The sequence below is a fragment of the Mus pahari genome, chromosome 2 (assembly GCF_900095145.1).
Source record: "Mus pahari chromosome 2, PAHARI_EIJ_v1.1, whole genome shotgun sequence".
In the NCBI taxonomy this organism is placed as follows: Eukaryota; Metazoa; Chordata; class Mammalia; order Rodentia; family Muridae; genus Mus; species Mus pahari.
In genome coordinates, this window is record NC_034591.1 from 124,502,454 (window position 1) to 124,522,875 (window position 20,422).

The following is a 20,422-nucleotide window of genomic DNA, read 5'->3' on the forward strand; positions in this document are numbered from 1 at the left end:
GGAGATTAAATGTGAGTGAGGTCAGAAAGCCATAGCAGCTTCCCCTTTAGGAGTTAGGACTTTTTATTTAACTACTCACCTAATTAGTTAGCTTGAACAGTTTCAACTTCATGTTTCACCAGGAGCATCTGGTCTGCGGGGTGGAAGCAAAAGTTTCACTTGGGTCTTTGCAGAAGTTGGCTTTGTGCGGTGACTGTTGTCTTTGATTAGGAAGGCCCACCCTGCAAGCCCAATGGTGGCTTCCATGGAACTTGAGTAAACTTCCCCCTGTGCTTGGATCACCTGAGCCACCACATGTGTGGCTCCAGGGCCAGTAGAGTTGGCTCCTCCTCGGGTATAGATGCTGCATTGCTTATGGGCTGGCCTGCATGGGTTCTCCTGTCTTGACATCTCAAGACTTGAGCATTTCTGTTACCTGAGTGTTTTCATTGACTGTGGATTAAATGAGGTAATGACAGCAGGAGTAAATAGCTAACATCTACTTGAACTACAGTAGTCTGCATATTGTTCTAAGAAATTTGTAATTGAATGTTTATTCTACCCAACAATACTTTTGAGTCAGAGGTCACATTTCGTCCCCATTTTTACTCAGAAACAGAGGCAGGAAAAGGTTAGGTAACACAGCAAAGTATTTGTGTTGGGATCTAGACCCTTGATTGGAATTCATGAAAATTAATTGTTAATAAGCAAACAGACCCCTGGGGGATGTACCTCAGTGCAGCATGCATAAATGAACAAGGTCCTAGGCTCAATTACTAGTAGTGTCCCCCCACACCCCCCCTCAAAATCCTGCAGCTCCTGAGTTGAGGATATGTTGGCAGTGAGTGAATTGTATTGACTGAGTTTATTTTGACTTCTGTGCCAGCCCTGTAAAAATCTTTTATACTTCATGTTTTGCTAAAATTGATGTATATTAAAATAAATGTATTAGAGGCCACATCCGAGGAGACAAATTATGCTTTGACTTTTCTTTTGCCCTGTTGTTTTCTTCTGTCACATGGCAGGGCCTCACAGCCCAAACTGGTCTGAAACTCAGTGTTCGGTCAAGGCTGGCCTTGAACTCATCATCCTCCTGTCTCAGGCTCCCAGATGCTGGCATTACAGGCATGTGCCACCACACCCAGCTAAAGTGACTTGGCTTTTTGATGAGGGCAGAAAGAAAAGCATCTTAGTTAGATGTGGATAACTTATGACCAAAGACATAAGACACTGGATGGAAGACTTGCATCAGGGTGCCTTTTAAAATGTACCTAGCTCTGCAAATATTTAAGCTAGAAAAACGGCAGCCTGATAGCACATGCTAGCAGTCCCTGTTTCCTTTTAATGGCCTGGTGTGCAGACTGGTCCCCCCCTAGTAGATTTGCTAGGGTCACCATGGTTATTTCTGTATCTTTGGATTCACGTGATGCTTTTAAGAAAGTTTGGTTTGTCAGTCCAGAAACAAGTGGGATCTAGAGGAGTTTAGTGCTAAGGACATGACCCGTGCGGGGAAGGAGGTCTCTCTTCCTCTCCGTGTAGAATTGTGTAAGGCTGCCTCACTCCTGCAGGCTTGTAGCAACAATGAACACTTTTCTCTGTGTAGCTTGTCAACTCTGGAGAGGACGTCTTGGTGTTCTACAATGACAGAGCCTCTTTCCAGACTCTGATCCAGATGATGCGGTCTGAGCGTGACCGGATGGATGAGAACAGCCCTCTCATGTACCACATCCATCTGGTGGAGCTCTTGGCCGTGTGCACAGAGGGCAAGAATGTGTACACAGAGATCAAGTGCAACTCCTTGCTCCCGCTCGATGACATCGTTCGTGTGGTCACTCATGAAGACTGCATCCCCGAGGTGAGTAGCCTGTGGCGCTGAGTGGCATAGTGGCTGGCCTGGGAAGCCCTTGGATGTCAGGCCCTTCAGCTCCTGGTGCAGAAAGATTTAGCATCACTGGAACAGTGTTTGCCTCCGTATTGATATTGTGTGAAAAGAACAGGCAAGCAAGTCCCTGCTTCCTCCCCAAAACTGGGATAAAAGCCTCAGGGTTGGGGAACAAATTCATCTCACAGAGGATGTGCCCCGAAGGAACTGCCTAGAAGTGAAGCTAACAATGGATTGAGATAGCTTCACCTGTAAGTTTAATTCTTCCAAGCAAGAACTCATAGTACAGAAATAAGTGGCCATTGTACAAAATTGGGGAACTACAGGTAACAGTAAGAAATGAAAATGACCTGAAATCTCACTTCCCTCAGAGAGTACCTGCAAACCCAGGTATGGTGGCATATGTCAGTTACCTCAGCACTCAGAAGGCAGGGGTAGGAGGATTGCCATGAATTTGAAGCTAGCTTGGGCTTACACAGTAAAACTCTATCCCCAGCAGACAAACAAAGAATTAAATCTCTTCACCTATTTTTCCCATTTCTCTCTGCATAGCAACTATGTCTTCCTGTATCCCACTCCAGTGTTCCTGTGCCACATTCCCAGCATGGTCCCTTTTAACTTCCCTGATCCCTGCAGTTAATCTAGGCTATGGACTCACATCTAAAGAGCTGGGTCTTACAAATAAGAGAAAGCATGGTGTTTGTCTTTCTGGGTCTGTATTGCCTCACTCAATTTAATATTTTCTGGTTCCCTCCATTTACCTGAAAATTTCATGATTTCATTTTTCTTTGTTGTTGACTAGAATTCAATTGTGTATATACATTCCCCATTTTTATTGTCCATCCATCAGTTTAAAGGCATCTAGGTTGTTTCCCTGTCTAGTACTGACTGTAGCAGACACATCTCTATAAGTGGTCTTGGTAATGTCTAATTCATTCTAGAAGACTTGCTCCCCTCGACAACCCTTCTCCCTCTGGAGCCGTTAGTGCTCCACGGCAGTGTCAACACTGGATATTACCAGGTCTCTCTTGCTTCACTTGGCTCAGTGTGCACGTCTCTAGTGCTTGGTTAATTTTCTATTTACATAGCTCACAATTCTCTCATTTACATCGTACGGATGAGTAGATGGAGCCACAGAGTTCTGTAGTCACTGCCGTCATCTATGTACCTTCAAAAGCAACCCAGACTAGCCTCGTTTCCTTCCAGTTCCCTGTGGCTAAACAATCACGGATTTTTCTCTGCCTCTTGTGCTCATTCAGTATAAACGAAATCACACATGCATGCCTTGTTCTGGCTAGGCGATTACAGCATTGAGTCTCACAGCTCATGCAAGCTTTGCATGCATTGGTAACTTCCTTATTGCCAAGTAATTCTTCCTTATGTTCAGATGCCACTCCATGTTTCTCCAGCCATCTCTGGTGCAGTTGTGTGCTCTTTCCACAGGTTGGCCATCATAAAGGGTGCTGCTGTGCAGACTTAACAGTCATGTTTTGTGTGGACATAGTTCATGCCTTCCCGGCTTCACTCATTGCAAACATTGCCCAGGCTGGACCGTGTAATACCGCTGCCTTCTTGCGCACAGAACAGTGTAGTCAAACTTGAGCCTCTTGTTTGGTCAGAACCTTTTCAGCAAACCTTACCTTGAGATCATAAAGACAGTCTCTCCCTAAAAGCTTTATGCTTTGGGGTTTTGAATTTTATAGTTGTGAATTTGGAAAATCAAAAAGCCACAGAAATGAGAGCCGGCAGAGGTAGTGGAATAAGACTGTGGGAGAGGAGGTGAGAGCTCATGGGCTCCTTGTGTAAGCTGCATCGTCACAGAGCGTCTTTCTCCCTTCAGGTTAAGATTGCTTACATTAACTTCCTGAATCACTGCTATGTGGATACTGAGGTGGAGATGAAGGAGATTTATACAAGCAACCACATGTGGAAGTTGTTTGAGAATTTCCTCGTGGACATCTGCAGGGTGAGGCATGGTGTGTGTGTGTGTGTGTGTGTGTGTGTGTGTGTGTGTGTGTGCGCGCATGTATGTGTGTGTGCGTGTGTGTGTGTGTGTGTGTGTGTGTGTTTGTGTTTGCGCGCGCACGTGCGTGGGCATGTGAGTATGATAGGTCTGTCTCTCATCCCTGTTCAGAAATGCTATAAAAGCCAGTTGTGAATTTTCTTCCATGAACAGTTCTGAGTTGAAAGGTCTGTTCACACTTGATACTTTTTAATTGTTACTCTTTTTTTTTCCTTTAGCAATTTCTTATTTCATCTGTAATATAAATGATTTTTGTAACTCAAGGTATAGAACTATTCAATTTGTTTAAAAATTTATTCTCCAACCTTAGAAAAGGCTAATCTTGTTCCAAGCAGAAAGATTAAATAGTGGACAGGTACTATTCAAGGCATCTCTCACTCCAAAACCGGTGTGGTCACCTATTATACACTGTGACTTCCTGTTCCACACTGAAACCTGTGTGATCATCTGTTACACACTGTGGCCTCCTGTTCCACAATGAAATTGTGTGGTCATCTGTTACATACTATAGCCTCCTATTGCAAACTGTGTAATTCATTAAGATTTTAATTGAATTAAGGAGCAGAGGGCCTCGTGGTGCATTTGACTTTTTTCATTATGTGGATGATGGAGAGTGGACAGATAACATATCTGGGGCCAGTTTACCTTTAAGGGAAGCTGGGTTCTCTACTCCAGTCCCACTTGCTGAGTACAGGCAGCAAGTTGGATGAAAGGCCATGCCAGCTTCTTGCAGTTTTATTCTTCTGTATGTCATGCTACCCAAGCTGGCTTTTCTTCTTTTTCCACAATGTAGACTTTATCTATTTGTTTGCTCTAATTAACTTCTTTAAGTTAATTAGAGCAATTGGTGCTCAGTGGGGAATACCATTTGTTGATATTCTGGAGTAAGCTTGCATGCCAAGTTCCCGGCCTCCATCTCTTTTCCAGGCCTGTAACAACACAAGCGACAGGAAGCACGCAGACTCCATTCTGGAGAAGTACGTCACTGAAATCGTGATGAGCATCGTCACCACCTTCTTCAGCTCTCCCTTCTCAGACCAGAGCACCACTCTGCAGGTGAGAGCGGCTTCCTAAGGGACAGTCTTCATGTGGGCAGTCTGCATCCAGGCATGTGCAGGGAGATGTGAACGAGCCATTCTGCAAAGCCAGAATGGAAGGGGGCTCTGTCAGGAGCCCTTGGGAGCAGAAGGGAAGTTGCCCATAGTACCCAAAGGAAGTTGCCCATAGTACCCAAAGGAAGTTGCCCATATTACCTATAGGGATTGGCTCTTGGACCTTCTCGGTCCTCACATACCAAAATCTAGGGATGCTCACGTCCTGAATGGTGTCATAGTTGCATAAAAACTACCCACATGCTCCCTCAGACTTTAAATCAAATCATCTTTAAGAGACTTACAGTGAGCCATGCTGTGCCATGCAGCCACTGTGTGAGTAGTGGGCCCACCATATTGTTAGTGGGCAAGGAAAACTGTGTATGAATTCCACACAGACCTGATCAGTTTTCAGATATTTTCAGTCCCTGATAAATCTGCACATGGAGAACCCAAGGATACTTGAGAGTGACGACCCATCCTTGAGAAGTAGAGCCCATTGACAGCCAGGCGCATCTGTTTGTACACCAAGTGCCAACCAGGAAATCACAATGATTAATGAGGCCAGACATGCTTCTCTTGTAGTATAAGGTGGCATTTGCTGTGGTGTGATGCCCCTGGACATAGTGAAACAGTGTTGAAAACAATAAGCTGTGTGCTGATGGCTCGACAGGTGGAGGCACGTGCTCACTGGCCTGAGAACCTGAGTTCAGTCCCTGTATCTACAGGGTAGCAAGAGACAATCAGCTCCTATGGATTGTCCTCTGAATGCCAAGCCTGTAGCCTGTGTTGTTGAACATGTGTACCTGCAGACAGACAGACAGACAGACAGACAGACAGACANACACACACACACACACACACACACAGCTTTAAATGGGGCTTACATCATGGCTTCTCACCTTGGTTGCTACTGTTTCCTTCTGTGGACTAAATTTATCCAGCATATAAGCAAGAATTGCCAGAGAAGTAAATCTTCAAATGACAAATATTCTGAATCTCTCCTAAGGTGTAGGTTATCCGTAATAGCTAGAAATCAACGTGTAATTCTGAAGAGGTGGCTGCTAGCTCTCTGAACCCTTCATGGCTAATGAACACGCCTGTGCAGCCTCTCCTGTGTGCTGTGCCTTTGTAAGGCGTGTCTTCTCCCTAGCTACATCTCACTTCCTTCTCCCTCCTGCCTCATATGTCAGGGCTGAGACCGATGAACTTGGCGTTAGGTGCACCGCGTTTGAGCTGCCAGCGAGATGTCCAAGTATCAGCTTGGAAATGTGGATTCCGGGGAGGAAGAGGGGAGTTCTGGAAGCTTTAGAGCAAGGCAGATTGGATTCAAATCTCCTTTCTGTCCTGTCTGAGCTCTGTTAACACGGAGAGGTCACTGAACTCCCTGTTCCCTCTCCTCCCCTTTCCTACCCTCCCCTCCCTTTTCGTGCCTTCTCTTTTTCTACTTTCTATTTTGAAACAGGGTCTCATGTAGCCTGTGGTGGCTCAGACTCACTATGCCACCAAAGCTGGCCTTGAGTTCCTGATCCTCCTGCTTTGACCTCCGGACGGCGCCACCACACCTTGCTCAGAAACTTATGTGTATGTCTGGCAAGGATATAATATCAACTTGGTGTGCTCTTGTGAGAATGAGAGACAATGTTTATTTGAAACATTCAGTATAGTACCCAGCCCACAGCAGGTGGTTCAAATGTGGCAGCCTCTACCAGTCTGTAGACTAGTGTCTCAGACATTGCTGGGCCTTTGATGCTGGTATTAACGACTAACACTAGTTACTAATTTTTCCAGTTAGTACTTGAGCTCTGAGACTCAGAAGGGTAAAATGGCTAAAGATTAAAAATAGACTAAAGTCTTAGCCATGGCAGGGAAAGGACTTCACAGGGCCTGGAGGGAACATGAATGGCTCAAGAGAGGAGCTAAGAGGCCAGAGGAAGACGCAGTTGGGATAGGATTCATAATCAAGTAGGACTGCAGGACTATTTCATATTACAATGTGTTGCCTGCTTCCGCTCTGTTCTGGGAAGGGGAAATGGGCTTATGTATAGGATGTATGTTTATATGTGTGTGGGATATATAGCTACAAAATGAACTGAATTGGAGGCATGGGGAGAAAGGTGGGCAGAGGGAAGACAGGAAGGAAAAAAGGAGAAAGGGATGAAGAGGAGCCACTGTCCAAATGTCCCTTCCACAGTGCCTTACATATCAAAGGTTCCACCACTTTCCAGCAGTGCCCCCTTGTGGACAACTCCTGAAATTACATGTATCCTTGCGTCCCTGTATTGCTCTTGATTACCCAATCAATGAATAGACTGTAGGACTAGCCCTGTCATTTTGACTAAGAAGTCAAGTGAACTGATGCCACCATGTTGCCTGTAATATTTTTCAGTTAGGAGGCAACTACTGAGGACTCATTCGATCATATGCCCAGGTATCAGACAGGAGGAAGCAGATGGTTCATAAACACTGGTTCGGGTGAATTGACTAACTGAGGAACACTTCTCTGTGACTTAGACTGCAGGGGTCTCATCTCAAGCTCAGCATTTATAACAATGCCCCTTCCTTCTTCACAGGGTCATTCTAAGGGTAAATGAGATACTGGCAAAGTTCCTAGCACAGGGCCTGGCCAGGGGCAAGGACTTGGGGCCGATAGCACTTTCTATTGGGACCCTTTATAAACTCAGGGGTTAAGTAGAAGCCACAAACATAGGAACTGACTCTAGGTTCCTAGGCCAATTCCCCTGGCTCCCTGTACCCTAGACGTCTCTGAGTAGTGGGACTTGCTGATGCATGGTTGGGAGTGCAGGGCAGGCTGTTCTTCCGGAAGATTCTAGTCCCAGCTGACCTGAATGGGGAGAAGAGGCTGAGTCAGGGCCCTGCTGGCCTCTCTTAGCGGTTTTGGATAATTTTATCCTTCCCCAGCCTTTGTCTTACACTAGAACACAAAGGTAACTTCCATGTCACATAGTTATTATCCAGGTCCAAATGAGATCATGCATGACACGTCAGGCTTGTATTATGCACCCAACAATGGGAAGATACATGAACCACATTTGCAGGGGGGACGGAATCTTCTGTTCCTCCGTTTCCTTTCCTTAAAACGGACTCTCCTCCTCCTCTAGCACTTGCCGTGGTTTCCTCTCACCACGGAAATCCCTTCAGATTTCTCACCGCCTCTTCCTTCACTCCTTTCCGGTGCACTTTAGTGAAGCCGAATGAGTTGTCTGCCCCCAAACAGATGAGTGGTGCAGCTCACCATACACCTTTACCTGGCAGGTCCAAAAAGAAAAATGTCACCTGAGTAGAGATAAGAAATCCCTACTTTAAAAAGCATTCAGAAAGTCAGTATCTAATTCGCTAGCTGTATGCATGGCACGTTCTTACTTCAAAAGGAGTGCAAACTTAGTTCTCCTCATGAGGCCTAAGAGAGGCCTTCTCATAGAGAGCAACTGACTTGTGCCAGTGCCCTGGGTCAAATGCATATTTATAGACACCACCCATTGCAGCTGGGTTGTCTTTGTACCTTCAAAGAGACTGTCATAAATAAGGATGGAGGTGACGTCCCTGCTGACATCCATTTAGCATTCCATTTTTGTGGATTTAAAATAGAGTGTCTAGGGCCAGTGAGATGGCTTAATGGGTAAAGGCACTTGCTAACATGCCTACTATACCTCTGTTTGGATCCCTGGAACTCCCATGCTAGAAGGACAGAACTGACCCCCCGTGGCACCCATGAATGCACACAGTTAAACAATAAGTAAAAGAAATAAGCAAACAAAGGATTGAACATACAGATGCTAGCGCAGGATGTGAGGATGGTGGCTTGCACCCATAGTGCAGCTGTTGGGATGCTGCAGCAGCAGAATCATGAGTTCATGGCTCTTCATGGGACATGGTGCTTCAAGGAGAGTTTGGTCTAAGTGACCGTGGTACACCTTACATGCTGGGGGACACTCACACCAAGTTGAAATCACTGACCTTGGTTAATTCATCTAGTTCATAGTTCAAAGCATTACTGCTTTGGAGAGTTTGATTCCCCTGCTGATTCTGGTGATCAGAATTCATTAGATAATATCAAGTTTAAAATGTGTATAAAATAAATAACATGAAGTCGGTGATAATATTTTATTGCTTTAAAGTGCTCCTGAGTTTCTCTCACCATCTAGGCACTGTGTTCATCAGCTTTCTGTCAATATAATGAAAAAAAAAACAAAACAAAAAAAGACTAATTTAGTTACAAAAAAAAAAAAAAAAAAGATTGATTTTGCCCCAAAGCTTTGAGATGAGGCAGCATATCATGGCAGGAGTGTCTGACGGAGCAGACGTCTTCAACCAATCATAAAAAGAAAGCAACAATGGCAAGGAGGAGGCCAAGGCCCCACCCCCTGTCAAGGCATTCTTTGGATGCCCAAAGGACCTCTTTGTAGGTCCCACCTCCTTCCCGTGGTTCCAGTCTGAAGACCAGGCCTTTAATACATGGCTCTTTAGGGGCTGGTCAACAGCTACAGCAGAGCAGACATATTCTGGAATCCAGCCCCTGACCCTTCTGGAGTCCTCCCACTAAGATGCGGAGGGTTCGAGACCGCGTCTGTTTCTAGCCAGGCCATCTGTGTTCTGCGTTCTTCCTCACCCCACCTCTCTCTCTTATAGACTCGCCAGCCTGTCTTTGTGCAACTCCTGCAAGGCGTGTTCCGGGTTTACCACTGCAACTGGCTGATGCCGAGCCAAAAAGCCTCGGTGGAGAGCTGTATCCGAGTGCTCTCTGATGTAGGTAAGGCAGCCAATCCGTCTGGATGTAGCGGGATGAAAATGAGCGGCCTGCTGTTTACTGAGCCGCAGCTCTCCCAAGGAAGGAAGCTGCAGAGACAGACCCAGAGCCGAGTTCTTGACTCCTCGGCCTCTGCCTTTGCCAAGCCAGCGCAGTGAGAAACAGTAAGTCCTTGAAGAACAAGATTCCATAGTTCAAAGTCAGACGGCTCTTGGCAAGTGACGATCCATCAAGACTGTCAAGGCCCTGGGAAGTCCCTCGTTCAGAGCACGAGTTTGTTTACTCGGGCAGATGCATTTTGCTACGTGGAAATTTTCTTCCTGTGAAGCACCCCTAAGATCCCAAAGAGCACCCTTTCCCGCAAGCGGTGCACTGTTTGCATCTCCCTGTGAAGTGGCTGCTTCTCTTTTCCCTCTTTGCTCCCCAGCGCCCAAGACTCTTATCTCAAAGGCCAGTCTAAAAGGCACTTGTTTGACCCTCCACATCCTTGCTTTCTGCAATGCTAGGTATTGAACCTTGGCCTATCCCATATTAGGTAAGCACTCTAGCCCTGAACTACACCTCAGCCCTTTCCAAAAAAAAAAAAAAAAAAAAAAAAGTTTAAGTGGTACTGTCATTGTACATGTTTTGGGGTACAGCATTGTCGGGAATTGGCTTCCTGTTGCCATAGAAACCAGATTTCTTTCTTCTAGTGGGTTTGAGCTAGTTGGTAAATGTCTGTACATGATTACTCTCCTGCGACTGCCCATTATCCAGCCTTTGTCTGGCTTTCCCTCTCTGCCCTTACCTGAGCACTTTTCCTCTCTTACATCTACATCTCCTTAAATCAGTCTTCTGGCCTCTCCCCCTCCACATCTTCCATGAGTTCTCTTCAAAGGAGTAAGCTGCCCCCCTCAGATAAGAAGGCTTGCGACTGAACTAGAGCCCCAGATCCTGGCAAGTGGCAGGGACACTTCTCAGAAAAGGTGCTCCTTGGGAAAGGATGGGATTTATGGGAAAGAAAGCTTCCATAGTGACCAGGAGATCAACATCTGTTCCATGTTATTACTTTGGGCAAGCAGAGGATGTATTTGTGAGGACCCCTTGCCTTGGTTTTTAAGGCCCTGCCTTAGTCCTGTTCTCTTACACTCTCAGCTGACAGGTATTGCATGAGTGTGCTTGCGTATGTGTGTCGATGTGTGTGCGTATTGTGAGCGGTTAGACTGAGAGGATGCCTGGATGACCCTCTGCTTTCTTTAGACTTGACAGCAATTCGCAGAGATGTAATACAATGTTCAGGCCAAAATGTCTGCGTAAGTCCTTGCTCCACAAGTTAGTTGGTTTCAATTTGAGGGAGCCATTGGCTTCACGGGCAGCTTGACACTTGGTCAGAGAAGCTCCAAGGCTCAGTAGTCTCAGCAGGAGGGACAACATGGAGACAGCAAGAAGCCCGTTCAGTGGTAGAGAACTTGCCTAGTCTACAGGAGGCCCAGCATCAGTCCCAGGAACTTCGAGGCAACAAAAACAGAGGAGAGAGCTGATGCTTGTGTGATATCATGAGAAGAGGCAGCCTAGTCCCTTCCCAGACCCCGTCCTGTGCCTCTTGGGAATGGCTTCCTGAGTCAAACTGTACCTGAAACCCTGTGTGTCCCCTGTGTGTTTTAGATAGGTCAGCCAGGGCACAGGCTTTCTAACAGGTAAATGTGAACCATGTACCCTACATTTTGTATATTATACTTTTCTCCCAGGGTTTCCCACTTAGTAGAATAAACTGTTAGGATATTATTGGCTAGCTACTGATTCTTTTCATGTGCCTTATATGTCCCATGAAGATAAAAATGGTTGCTCTCTAGCCCATTCTTCAGAACGTTCTAGCTCTTTTCAACGTTAGATACAGGCAGTAGGGAACACTCCCTTTGTTTCCAGTGTTCTGAAGCATCAGTGAAGATAGGAAATGGTTCCTTTGGTTTGGGGAGGATTCCCCACACAGAAACCAGAAGTGTTCATCTTAGGTTCCTTAACTTGTATTTAGTAATACTTTCAGATTCTTAGGAAAGTTATAAACAGATGCACTAGGGCTCCTGTGTAAGCCTCACCTTCTTCCTCTGCTCTCAGCTTCTCTGTTATCAGTGCACATTTGTCAAAAGCTGAAGAATGACCGTGGGACGTTACCACCAGCTAAACTCCAGGCCTGATTTAGATTTCATAATGTCTCCATGAATGTCCTTCTTTCGCACTGGCCACACCTCCACTCCTATCATACACTCCATTGTCATGTGCCTAGTCTGGTCTAGGGCGGTTTTTTCTGTTTTTTTCTTGTTACTCATGACCTCACCAGCCTTTGCAAACAAGTACAGGCCAAGTGTCCTCTAGTGGCGCTGTGCTGGATTCCACACTGTTCCCTCCTGGGGGAGCGTGGAGTTGTCCTTTGTTAGGGAGGGAAGGAAGAGCCTCCAGTGCAGATGCCATTTTGTGTCTTGGTCAGTGGCAGTTTGCTTTCTGTAGGCTGTTATGTAGAACAACAAAATTGGTAACTTTTAGGAAAACAGTTTCGTGGCCAAGCAACTTGTTTGTCCAGATAATATTTAAAATGTACAAATACCCGGGCATTCATAAGAAGCCAGCCGTTCACTTAAACCGGTGTTGAGTTGTTACTGTGTCTTCCCCAAGCTTTAATGCTTGGAACCATTTCAGTGTCTGTGGGTACATGTCCCCAGAGTTTACATTTGTGGTTAAAAGTTGAGTTTCCTCTCTTTACCAGACCATACATACTTGCCCATTATAGGCATAGAAAAATCTGCCTAGCGGGCCATGAGGATTCTAGCCTGCTTCCCCAAATGTCGTAGACTCATGAGTCATCCGTCTCTTTTGCAGCCAAGAGCCGGGCCATAGCCATTCCTGTTGACCTGGACAGCCAAGTCAACAACCTCTTCCTGAAGTCCCACAACATTGTGCAGAAAACAGCCCTGAACTGGCGGTTATCAGCCCGCAATGCCGCCCGCAGAGACTCTGTCCTGGCTGCTTCCAGAGACTACCGAAATATCATTGAGAGGTTACAGGTAAAGTCTGAGGCTGGAAGAAGTGGACTTGAACTTGACAAGTGTATTTTCTGAAGCCACAAAACATACAAGCTCAGCTACACAGAAGAGGTTTGTGGGGCCAGGAGTACCAGGTCATTTGGGAAACAAACAACTCCCAGAAGGGGGCCCATGGCAGACAGTTGTTGCTGAGTGTTAGTTATAATTATTGTCTGAAGTCTACATAGAGTGTCCCTGTGTGGAATAGGCCTCCTCACACCGTGACCGCTGAGTCTATAAACATTTCTAGGGACCACTTGGAAGCAGCTCTAAAGATGTCACTAGACATCAGTTCTGCTGCCCTCTATTGGTCTATGCAGTCTCAGAGGTACACTCAATGTCTTAGGAGGGAAATTCATAGCACCATTCAGTGGGAAGGATGTCAAGCTACAACAGCATGTGAACTAGAGTTGTGGCTGCTATTAGCACAAGCCCTTCAACAGTGCCTGGCATATCCTAAAGTGAGCACTCAAGGGCTTCTCTTACAATGCCTAAGGTTACTGTTGTGGTCATAAAAATTACTATCATTAGGAAAAGTAACTGAGTCAGTGTGTGACTCCATAATTTATGGAAAGACAAATAACTTTACTGATTCATTTATCCACCCTGGGCACTGGTGATATGTAGTGAGAAAAGCCCCTTCCTCCCCCTTTCATAAAGCCTCAAGCTTTGGAAGAGACATGGCCATTAATCAGCTAATTACACATGTAAACCTAAAGTGGCTTCAGGAAAGCTAATGTGGACAGGGGTTAGGGTAGGGACAAGGGATGCCTATCTAAGAACTAACGAGTGGGAAGCATCCTGCCCAAGGCTATCGTTCTGAACAGATGCGGTGCGTGGCTGCAGCCCTTGTGGGTAGGCAGCCAGCAGAGCTATAGGGTCAAGTCAAGGCCTGGAGTCTTTCCTATGGTAGAAGGTGTCCCTAAGCAAATGTAACTGTGTAACTAAAGGAGGGCTTCCCAACCTTCTGGACTTTGGGAGAGCTGAGGAATAACAGATTCGATGCTCCATGAACAAACAGTGTTTTCTTGACTACACAGTCCACGTCAGTTATCTGCAAACTTAGCAGCATCTTGCCTCCTTAGACTTAATAGGTAGCCTGAGAAATGGAACAGAAGGCATAGGTAGGTCATACTTGCTACTAAGACTTGTCAGTGCTTTAAAAGACCCTGATTTTGCAGTTATGTATTACCCGAGTCCCTGTCATCATTCGATGTCCTTGTGCAGCAAAAGTTGTAACAAGGACAGTCTCCTGGCAACTAGTCACCTCTGTAATAATCCTCATCTACTCTCTCTCGACGTCGGCATCTCCCCCAACTCATTGCTTTGCCCCCCCCCACTCTCCCTCTCTCTCTCCCCCTCTGGCTCTCTCACTCTCTTGCTCTCACTGTTGCAGTTGCTTTCACTGTTGCTCTCTGAATGCTGAATGCCATACATTTGAAAATACAATACAAACAAGTTTTTTAAAAAAAAAAAAAAACCTCAGACTTCTCAAAAGATGCACAGCTTCATGTATTACGATACTGAACGTTAAGGAGTTGCTTCCATCCCCACCCCCATAAATGCTTCAGTTGTATTAGAGTCAGGACCAGGAAGCAGTGAAGAGAAATAGGGCAGAGGTGAGGAAGAAGAGCGGCCCCCAAAGGCATACTCTCAGGAAAGCTGCTGAGACCTTCCTCTTCACCCCCATGAAAGTCATATGACGTAGGAAATCTGCATATGCTTCTTGTGATCTTGTTGGGAACCCTTTCCCCCATCAGGAGAAATCACCCAATCCTGCATCTCTGTGTGTCCTAAACATTATTGCCCTGGTGCCATTATATAGAGTCTCTTAAACAAAAGCCAAGTCTATCTTTATATGGTTTAAATTGAGTTTCTATGTATAAGATCTTTCAGTCTCTTTTCTTAACACCCCCCCCCAGAGGTAAAAAAAGAAAAAAATTAAAATGAGGCATTTCTCCCCATACAAATCGCACTGTGCTGTGTTCTTCTCCAGTCTTAGCATGCTGCTAGTTAAACGCTGAGTCAGCAAGCTTTGGGCCAGCAAGCCTTGGGCCAGGCTGCAGCATCTTTTGAAGATGGTTCCTAGTCTGTTTCCTATCATTTGCCTTTAAATGGTGTTTGTTGTGTTGGATTGGTGGCTCTTTCAACTTCTCTCTGTTTTCCTTTCCTACAGCTGTGTGTTTTGCATTTGAAGACCATCATGCTATCAGGGTACATGTATTCAGCATGTTGATACAGCATGTTCATTCATTTGTGTTCTCATGTTTATGATTATTCTGTAAACTGTGCTCATTGTTAAGAATCAGACAGCACTAGCAACTATGTAGCAGAATATTAGACTCCCCTGTAATCCCACCACCCAGAGAAAACCAGTGGTGATGTGTTAGTGGGATTTGGTATGTACTTTTAGTTATGGATATTGTCCTTGAAACCGTGTCATAAAATCCATACTATTGCTTGACTGCTCTAAGCGCATACTGCGGACATCTTTTGACACCATTAAACTTATTTTTTGTGTGTGTTGTGCTTATGAATATGTAGAATGGCCACTGATAGCATAAACTGTCTCACATGAAGAGGTGGAGAACAGGTGGATGCATTTGTCCTCTGTTTTCTGGATTGGGAGGCAATGCTTCCGGTAACCATTGGACAGTATCTAGTAACTGGAAATAATGGGAGACAGTGCTAAACCTGCACTAACACAGCCTAGCCTGTACCACATGCTCAGGCAGAGATAGATAGAGGCTCACCCTACTCCAGCTTCTGTCCGAGCTGCTGACCAAGGCACACTCTCATTCCAGGACATCGTGTCTGCCCTAGAGGACCGACTCAGGCCCCTGGTCCAGGCAGAGCTGTCTGTGCTGGTGGATGTTCTACACAGACCAGAACTGCTTTTCCCCGAGAACACGGATGCCAGGAGGAAATGTGAGAGTGGTGGTTTCATCTGCAAGTAAGCAGCCTCCCTTCTGGTGTGGTCAGTAGCCAGGAGCCCCTGATGACCAGGCCGCACCCCTGTTCCTGAAGGAGGAGCTGTTGACTGGTTTCTAACTTTGTGGGTTCAAGTCAGATACTAGAGTCCTGTTTCTGACCATCCCAGAACAAACTTGTCTGTTAGATGCCAGTTGCTGACACTTCCCGCTCTGTTTGAATTGCATGCCTGTTCGGGTTTTTTCTCCATTTAACAAGTTGGGAGCAAACACCTACCATGTGTGGTACAAACAAACAGAAAACTGTCATGACCCTCCAGACCCTCTAACATCTTGGACTTGCAATGATCTCACTATCGTTGCCTAACATGCTTTTAGATTTTTAGTTTATGCCATGTAGGCCATAAACTAAAAGGAAGTCATCAGTCTTTTGACATAATAAATAAATAAATAAATAAATAAATAAATAAATCCCCATTTGACTGTTCACTGAGCTGAGTTGTTTGTCTACATGGAAGGTGGACTCTGCCCCAGAAGCTCCTCTGAAGAGGAGACTGTGGATACAGAAAGTGTCTTTCCCCAACCATCATTCTCATGGGGTCCTTAAAAATATCCTGCTGGCATATCTTAGCAGCCATCCTCAGTGGATAAATAACTACACTTAGGAGCAGGGCCCTGTCTGCTTTCTCCACTCGGTATAATCTCCCATTGTATGTGTCCAGCGCCTGCCGGGTCAGCCTGGTAATCTGTTCCCAGCCAGCAGGTGTCGTGTGTGAGACACTGCTGCTGACTGGCTCTTAAGTGTGTGGATGCCTTGAAGTGTATTTAAAGTAGTAACCCTTCTTAAATGTTCATTCTTTAACTGACTAGTTAGATCAGAATTCTTGTGACATGTCCTTAGCTGGAGGATGGCTTCAAGATGTCACCCCATTTTCTCTTATTCAGGCTAATAAAACATACCAAGCAACTGCTGGAGGAGAACGAAGAGAAACTGTGCATTAAAGTCTTACAGACCCTCAGGGAAATGATGACCAAAGACAGAGGCTATGGAGAGAAGGTATTGCATTTTATATTCCTGTTCAAATTATGCTGAGTATTAAAGTTAAGGTTTGAGAGTGTGTGGATGCCCCTTAGTTACTGGCTGGCAGTTTAATTTTTTTTTTTTTAAAGCTGTTTCTCCTGTCCTGGATGGTTGCTGAATCATATGAGTTCCTTCCCTGCAAGTCAAATATAAATATTATTAGTTGTCTCTCATAGACACCTCACCACATAACCTAATGTCAAGGAAGTAGTTCTAAGTTCTTGCCTAGTGAACTTCCCAGTGAGGCATAGCATCTTGTGTATCAGTCCAGATCTGTGGACTTGTGTTCCAACTCAGCTTACCTCTTTCGGATGGGTATTTCACAATCCTTCCAGCTCCTCAAGAAACTCCCTCTAGTTCTAACTAGAAGGAAGACAAGCAAGCATGTCACCACTTTTGATTGAGATTGTGAAATGGACAATTCCTGTGACCTGGTACTTCTTGGTAGTTGAGAAAGCAGGCATTTGGCATGTGTCCCCTGTGAGGCACAGTTGGACAAGAACATTCCTGGTGCTCATTCTCTTCTCCAGCAAGGGGTCTTCAGCATAAGTCTTAATGCCACCAACCTCTACTGGGTAATTAACAACACCCACTGTCCTTTCAGAATACCCAGTAATTCACTGGTCGGCTCTGGGAAGAAGCCTTGGTAATTAAACCACCTCTCTCCCTGTCAGAATAGAGGGTGATAACCAAATTATTATAAGTATAACAGACTGCTGAAATCTCACCCTTCAACCTATTCAAGCTCTTTCACTAGATGCTTACCTCACAAATGGAGCTCCCCAAATAAGAAAAAGAAAACAAGGTGGAGTGATGGCTCACACCTTTAATCTCAGACCTCGGGAGACATAGGAGGTAGATCTCTCGAGTCTGAGGCCAGCCTGGCCTACAGAGTGAGTCCCAGAACAGCCAGTGATACACAGAGAAAACATATCTCAAAGGAAAAAAGGAAAGGAAAGGAAGAAAGAGAGAGAGAGAAAACAGAAAAGTGTAGTTGCTACTGTGCTATAGCCCTCTGCTGTTTCCCCTTTTGGTAAGATGTTTTCTGGGCATGCACAAACCAGGGTTTGACACCCTGCAGTGCATGATACTAGATGTACATCTTGGTGCATGCCTGTAATCATGGCACTAGGGAAATGGAGGCAGGGCAAGCTGAGTTCAAGGTCATCCTTGTCTGATAGAGTTCCAGGACAATCCTGGAATACATGAAATCCTGTCTCAAACCAACCCAACAAACAAAATTATGTATAATTTCATTCAAAATGTTTATAGTATATAAATTTAATGGTGAATGTTTGTTCACCCAATCAGGATTTCGTGGACGAAACCTGATATGCAGAAGCATATAAATATTAAAATATTAGTAGATGCAAAGCGCCTAGTCCAGATGAGAAACAGTGAGCTGACTTGCTTATATACACATGTGGACATCACTACCTGGGTAGCTATTAATTGATAGAAAGGAGAAGGGATGGGAAGAGAGACACCAAGGGCATCTTTGGGGTGGAGCAGGCAGAGAAAGACTGATGGGTATCAGGCAGAGGAAGATGCTACAAAAGAGTAAATGCCCAGAGGTTAAAAGAGTTTCTTGGGCCTCAGTTCACTTTCCTTTGTAGCTGTGGAAGAAACTAGACATGCCCAAGCCCAGAGGCTGACGTCTCTTTCCAGACTGCTTGGAATTTCATCCCCACTTCAGGAAATTGGGAACATTGTAAACTCGAGTAGGGAAGACCACAAAACCAAGGGAGATGCTCTAGGAACCTGCAATTCATCCTTGAAACTTCTGGTCCTAGTGCTTTGGCTATTTGAAAATGCTGCTTACCCATTTATGTTAATGGGACTTTGAACCGGGCAGGAAGCATGGAAGTGTTCCTGCTTCCCTCTGTCTGGTTAATGACTTTGTCTCACTAAGGTTCTTGGATGATATTTCAACAGGTTGTTGATATTTCAACCTGTTGTTGGTGTGCTGAAGAAGCCCGACCCATAAGCAGGCCAATATATATTCAAGGGTAGAAAAACTCACAGCCAGAGGAGCACTAACCTCTCTTTTCAAGGAAACCAGTTGGCTTGGGTTTTTATCAACGAAGTTGTCCCCGGCCCTGTGCTGAGGACACTGCCAGACTTTCATCACGCTTTTCCTGCTGGTTGCCCCTTATAAGGAAGGTTGTCATGGCTACTACCTTCCTGAGGGTAAATTTGCTACAGTCCTCCTTCCCTGCCCTTGCTTGAGTCTTCATAGCCACGGACTCAGATCTAGACGAGGCTTCAGGCTTCGCCTCATTAACCCTCCCTTGAGCAGAAGCACCTGGGTTGGGATGAGATCCCTGCCCTGGGTCACGTGGAGAATCCCTGTGGTCAAGGCTAGCACCCCAGTTTTGCTCGTGCTGGTCCACGCCCTTTCCTGCCTCTCTCCTGCTGCATCTTTTGGTTCAGGCCATCTCCGTGTCCTTTGCCCTAAGCTGCAGTCCCCATAGACTAAGAGGCTTTGTGTACCTTTGCTCTGCTTGCCCTTCCCGTTCAACTTCAGGACTTCATCAGGGTCACAGATGAGAAAGAAGTTTGAAACAATTCATTATTATTCTACTCTAAACGTGTTGGCATGTTCATGTGGGTCTACTTTCATAGAGGGGAGAAAAGACCATTGAGGATAATGCCTTGGATTACCAAATTCGGATTCGGAAATACCAGCATCTCTCTATAGCTGATTTACACTTTTTAATCACCAGATACAACATTTACTAACCACTTGGGTAACAGTCTCTTATCTTGGGTCAGCCCTGGAGATAAATATCATCATTGTTATTTTTAGATTCCAAGTTGAATACATAGAAAAGTTCAGAATTCTGTCTAGGATCATACAGCTAAGAACAAGGCCCCATGAACCTAACCCTACAGTCTGACTCCAGTTACTTGGAGTTTCATCAACACATCATACGTATGCAGATTAACTACACCTAAGTGCTTTAAGTTTACCTATGGTCTTAACATTATTTTCATTATGGGATATGATGACTACATAAAAGACAAGAGCATCCTATGTTATGGAATATCTAGGGTTCGGCTCAGTTCTGATGTGCCACCCAATCGAAAGAAGCCTACATTAGGTAGGAGGTAAGGTTATAAACCCTGGTTCCCCCAGGACCATCAGAGACATAGGGTTTTAAATAGATATCTGAATGGTGATTAGTGAGTGTTTAACTCGCTATCCACAAGATGTGCTAATCCAGGAAGTGCCAAAGGCAGGGAGTAGATGAATCACAATTGTTGCTACAGTGATGTTACTATAGTGAAATACCTGAAGGGCCTATGTTATAAAAATGAGTTAGCTCTATGGTAGAGTGTTGGCCTATCAGACACAATCCCTACTGCCTACCTACCTTAATTAATTAATTAACATAAATAAGTTATACTTAAAACTTACAGTTTGGGAATCTGCCATGCCCTTACAGATAACTTTCCTGAGAACTAACGCAGGGCACAGCTTGTAACTAACACCCATCACCCTCTGAAAACCCAAGAATCCGAGGAAGAAAAGCTACCTAGAGTCTGCCAACATGGGCCACAGAATGAGATGCTGTCCCCTCCAGAGCCAAACCCAAACCAAAAGAAATA

General features: G+C 45.2%; 1 protein-coding gene across 13 annotated transcripts in view; it reads left to right on the top strand.

Annotated features, from left to right (window-relative positions):
* Itpr1 (inositol 1,4,5-trisphosphate receptor type 1) overlaps positions 1-20,422 on the top strand; it is a 330,113-nt gene that overhangs the window by 183,605 nt on the left and 126,086 nt on the right. For all 13 annotated transcript variants that reach the window (XM_029535575.1, XM_029535574.1, XM_029535578.1 and 10 more), the window contains 7 exons: positions 1,583-1,834; positions 3,702-3,827; positions 4,812-4,940; positions 9,626-9,746; positions 12,597-12,781; positions 15,604-15,752; positions 16,675-16,786. In XM_029535575.1, the coding sequence (XP_029391435.1) occupies positions 1,583-1,834; positions 3,702-3,827; positions 4,812-4,940; positions 9,626-9,746; positions 12,597-12,781; positions 15,604-15,752; positions 16,675-16,786 (1,074 nt within the window). The remainder of the gene's footprint in view (positions 1-1,582; positions 1,835-3,701; positions 3,828-4,811; positions 4,941-9,625; positions 9,747-12,596; positions 12,782-15,603; positions 15,753-16,674; positions 16,787-20,422) is intronic.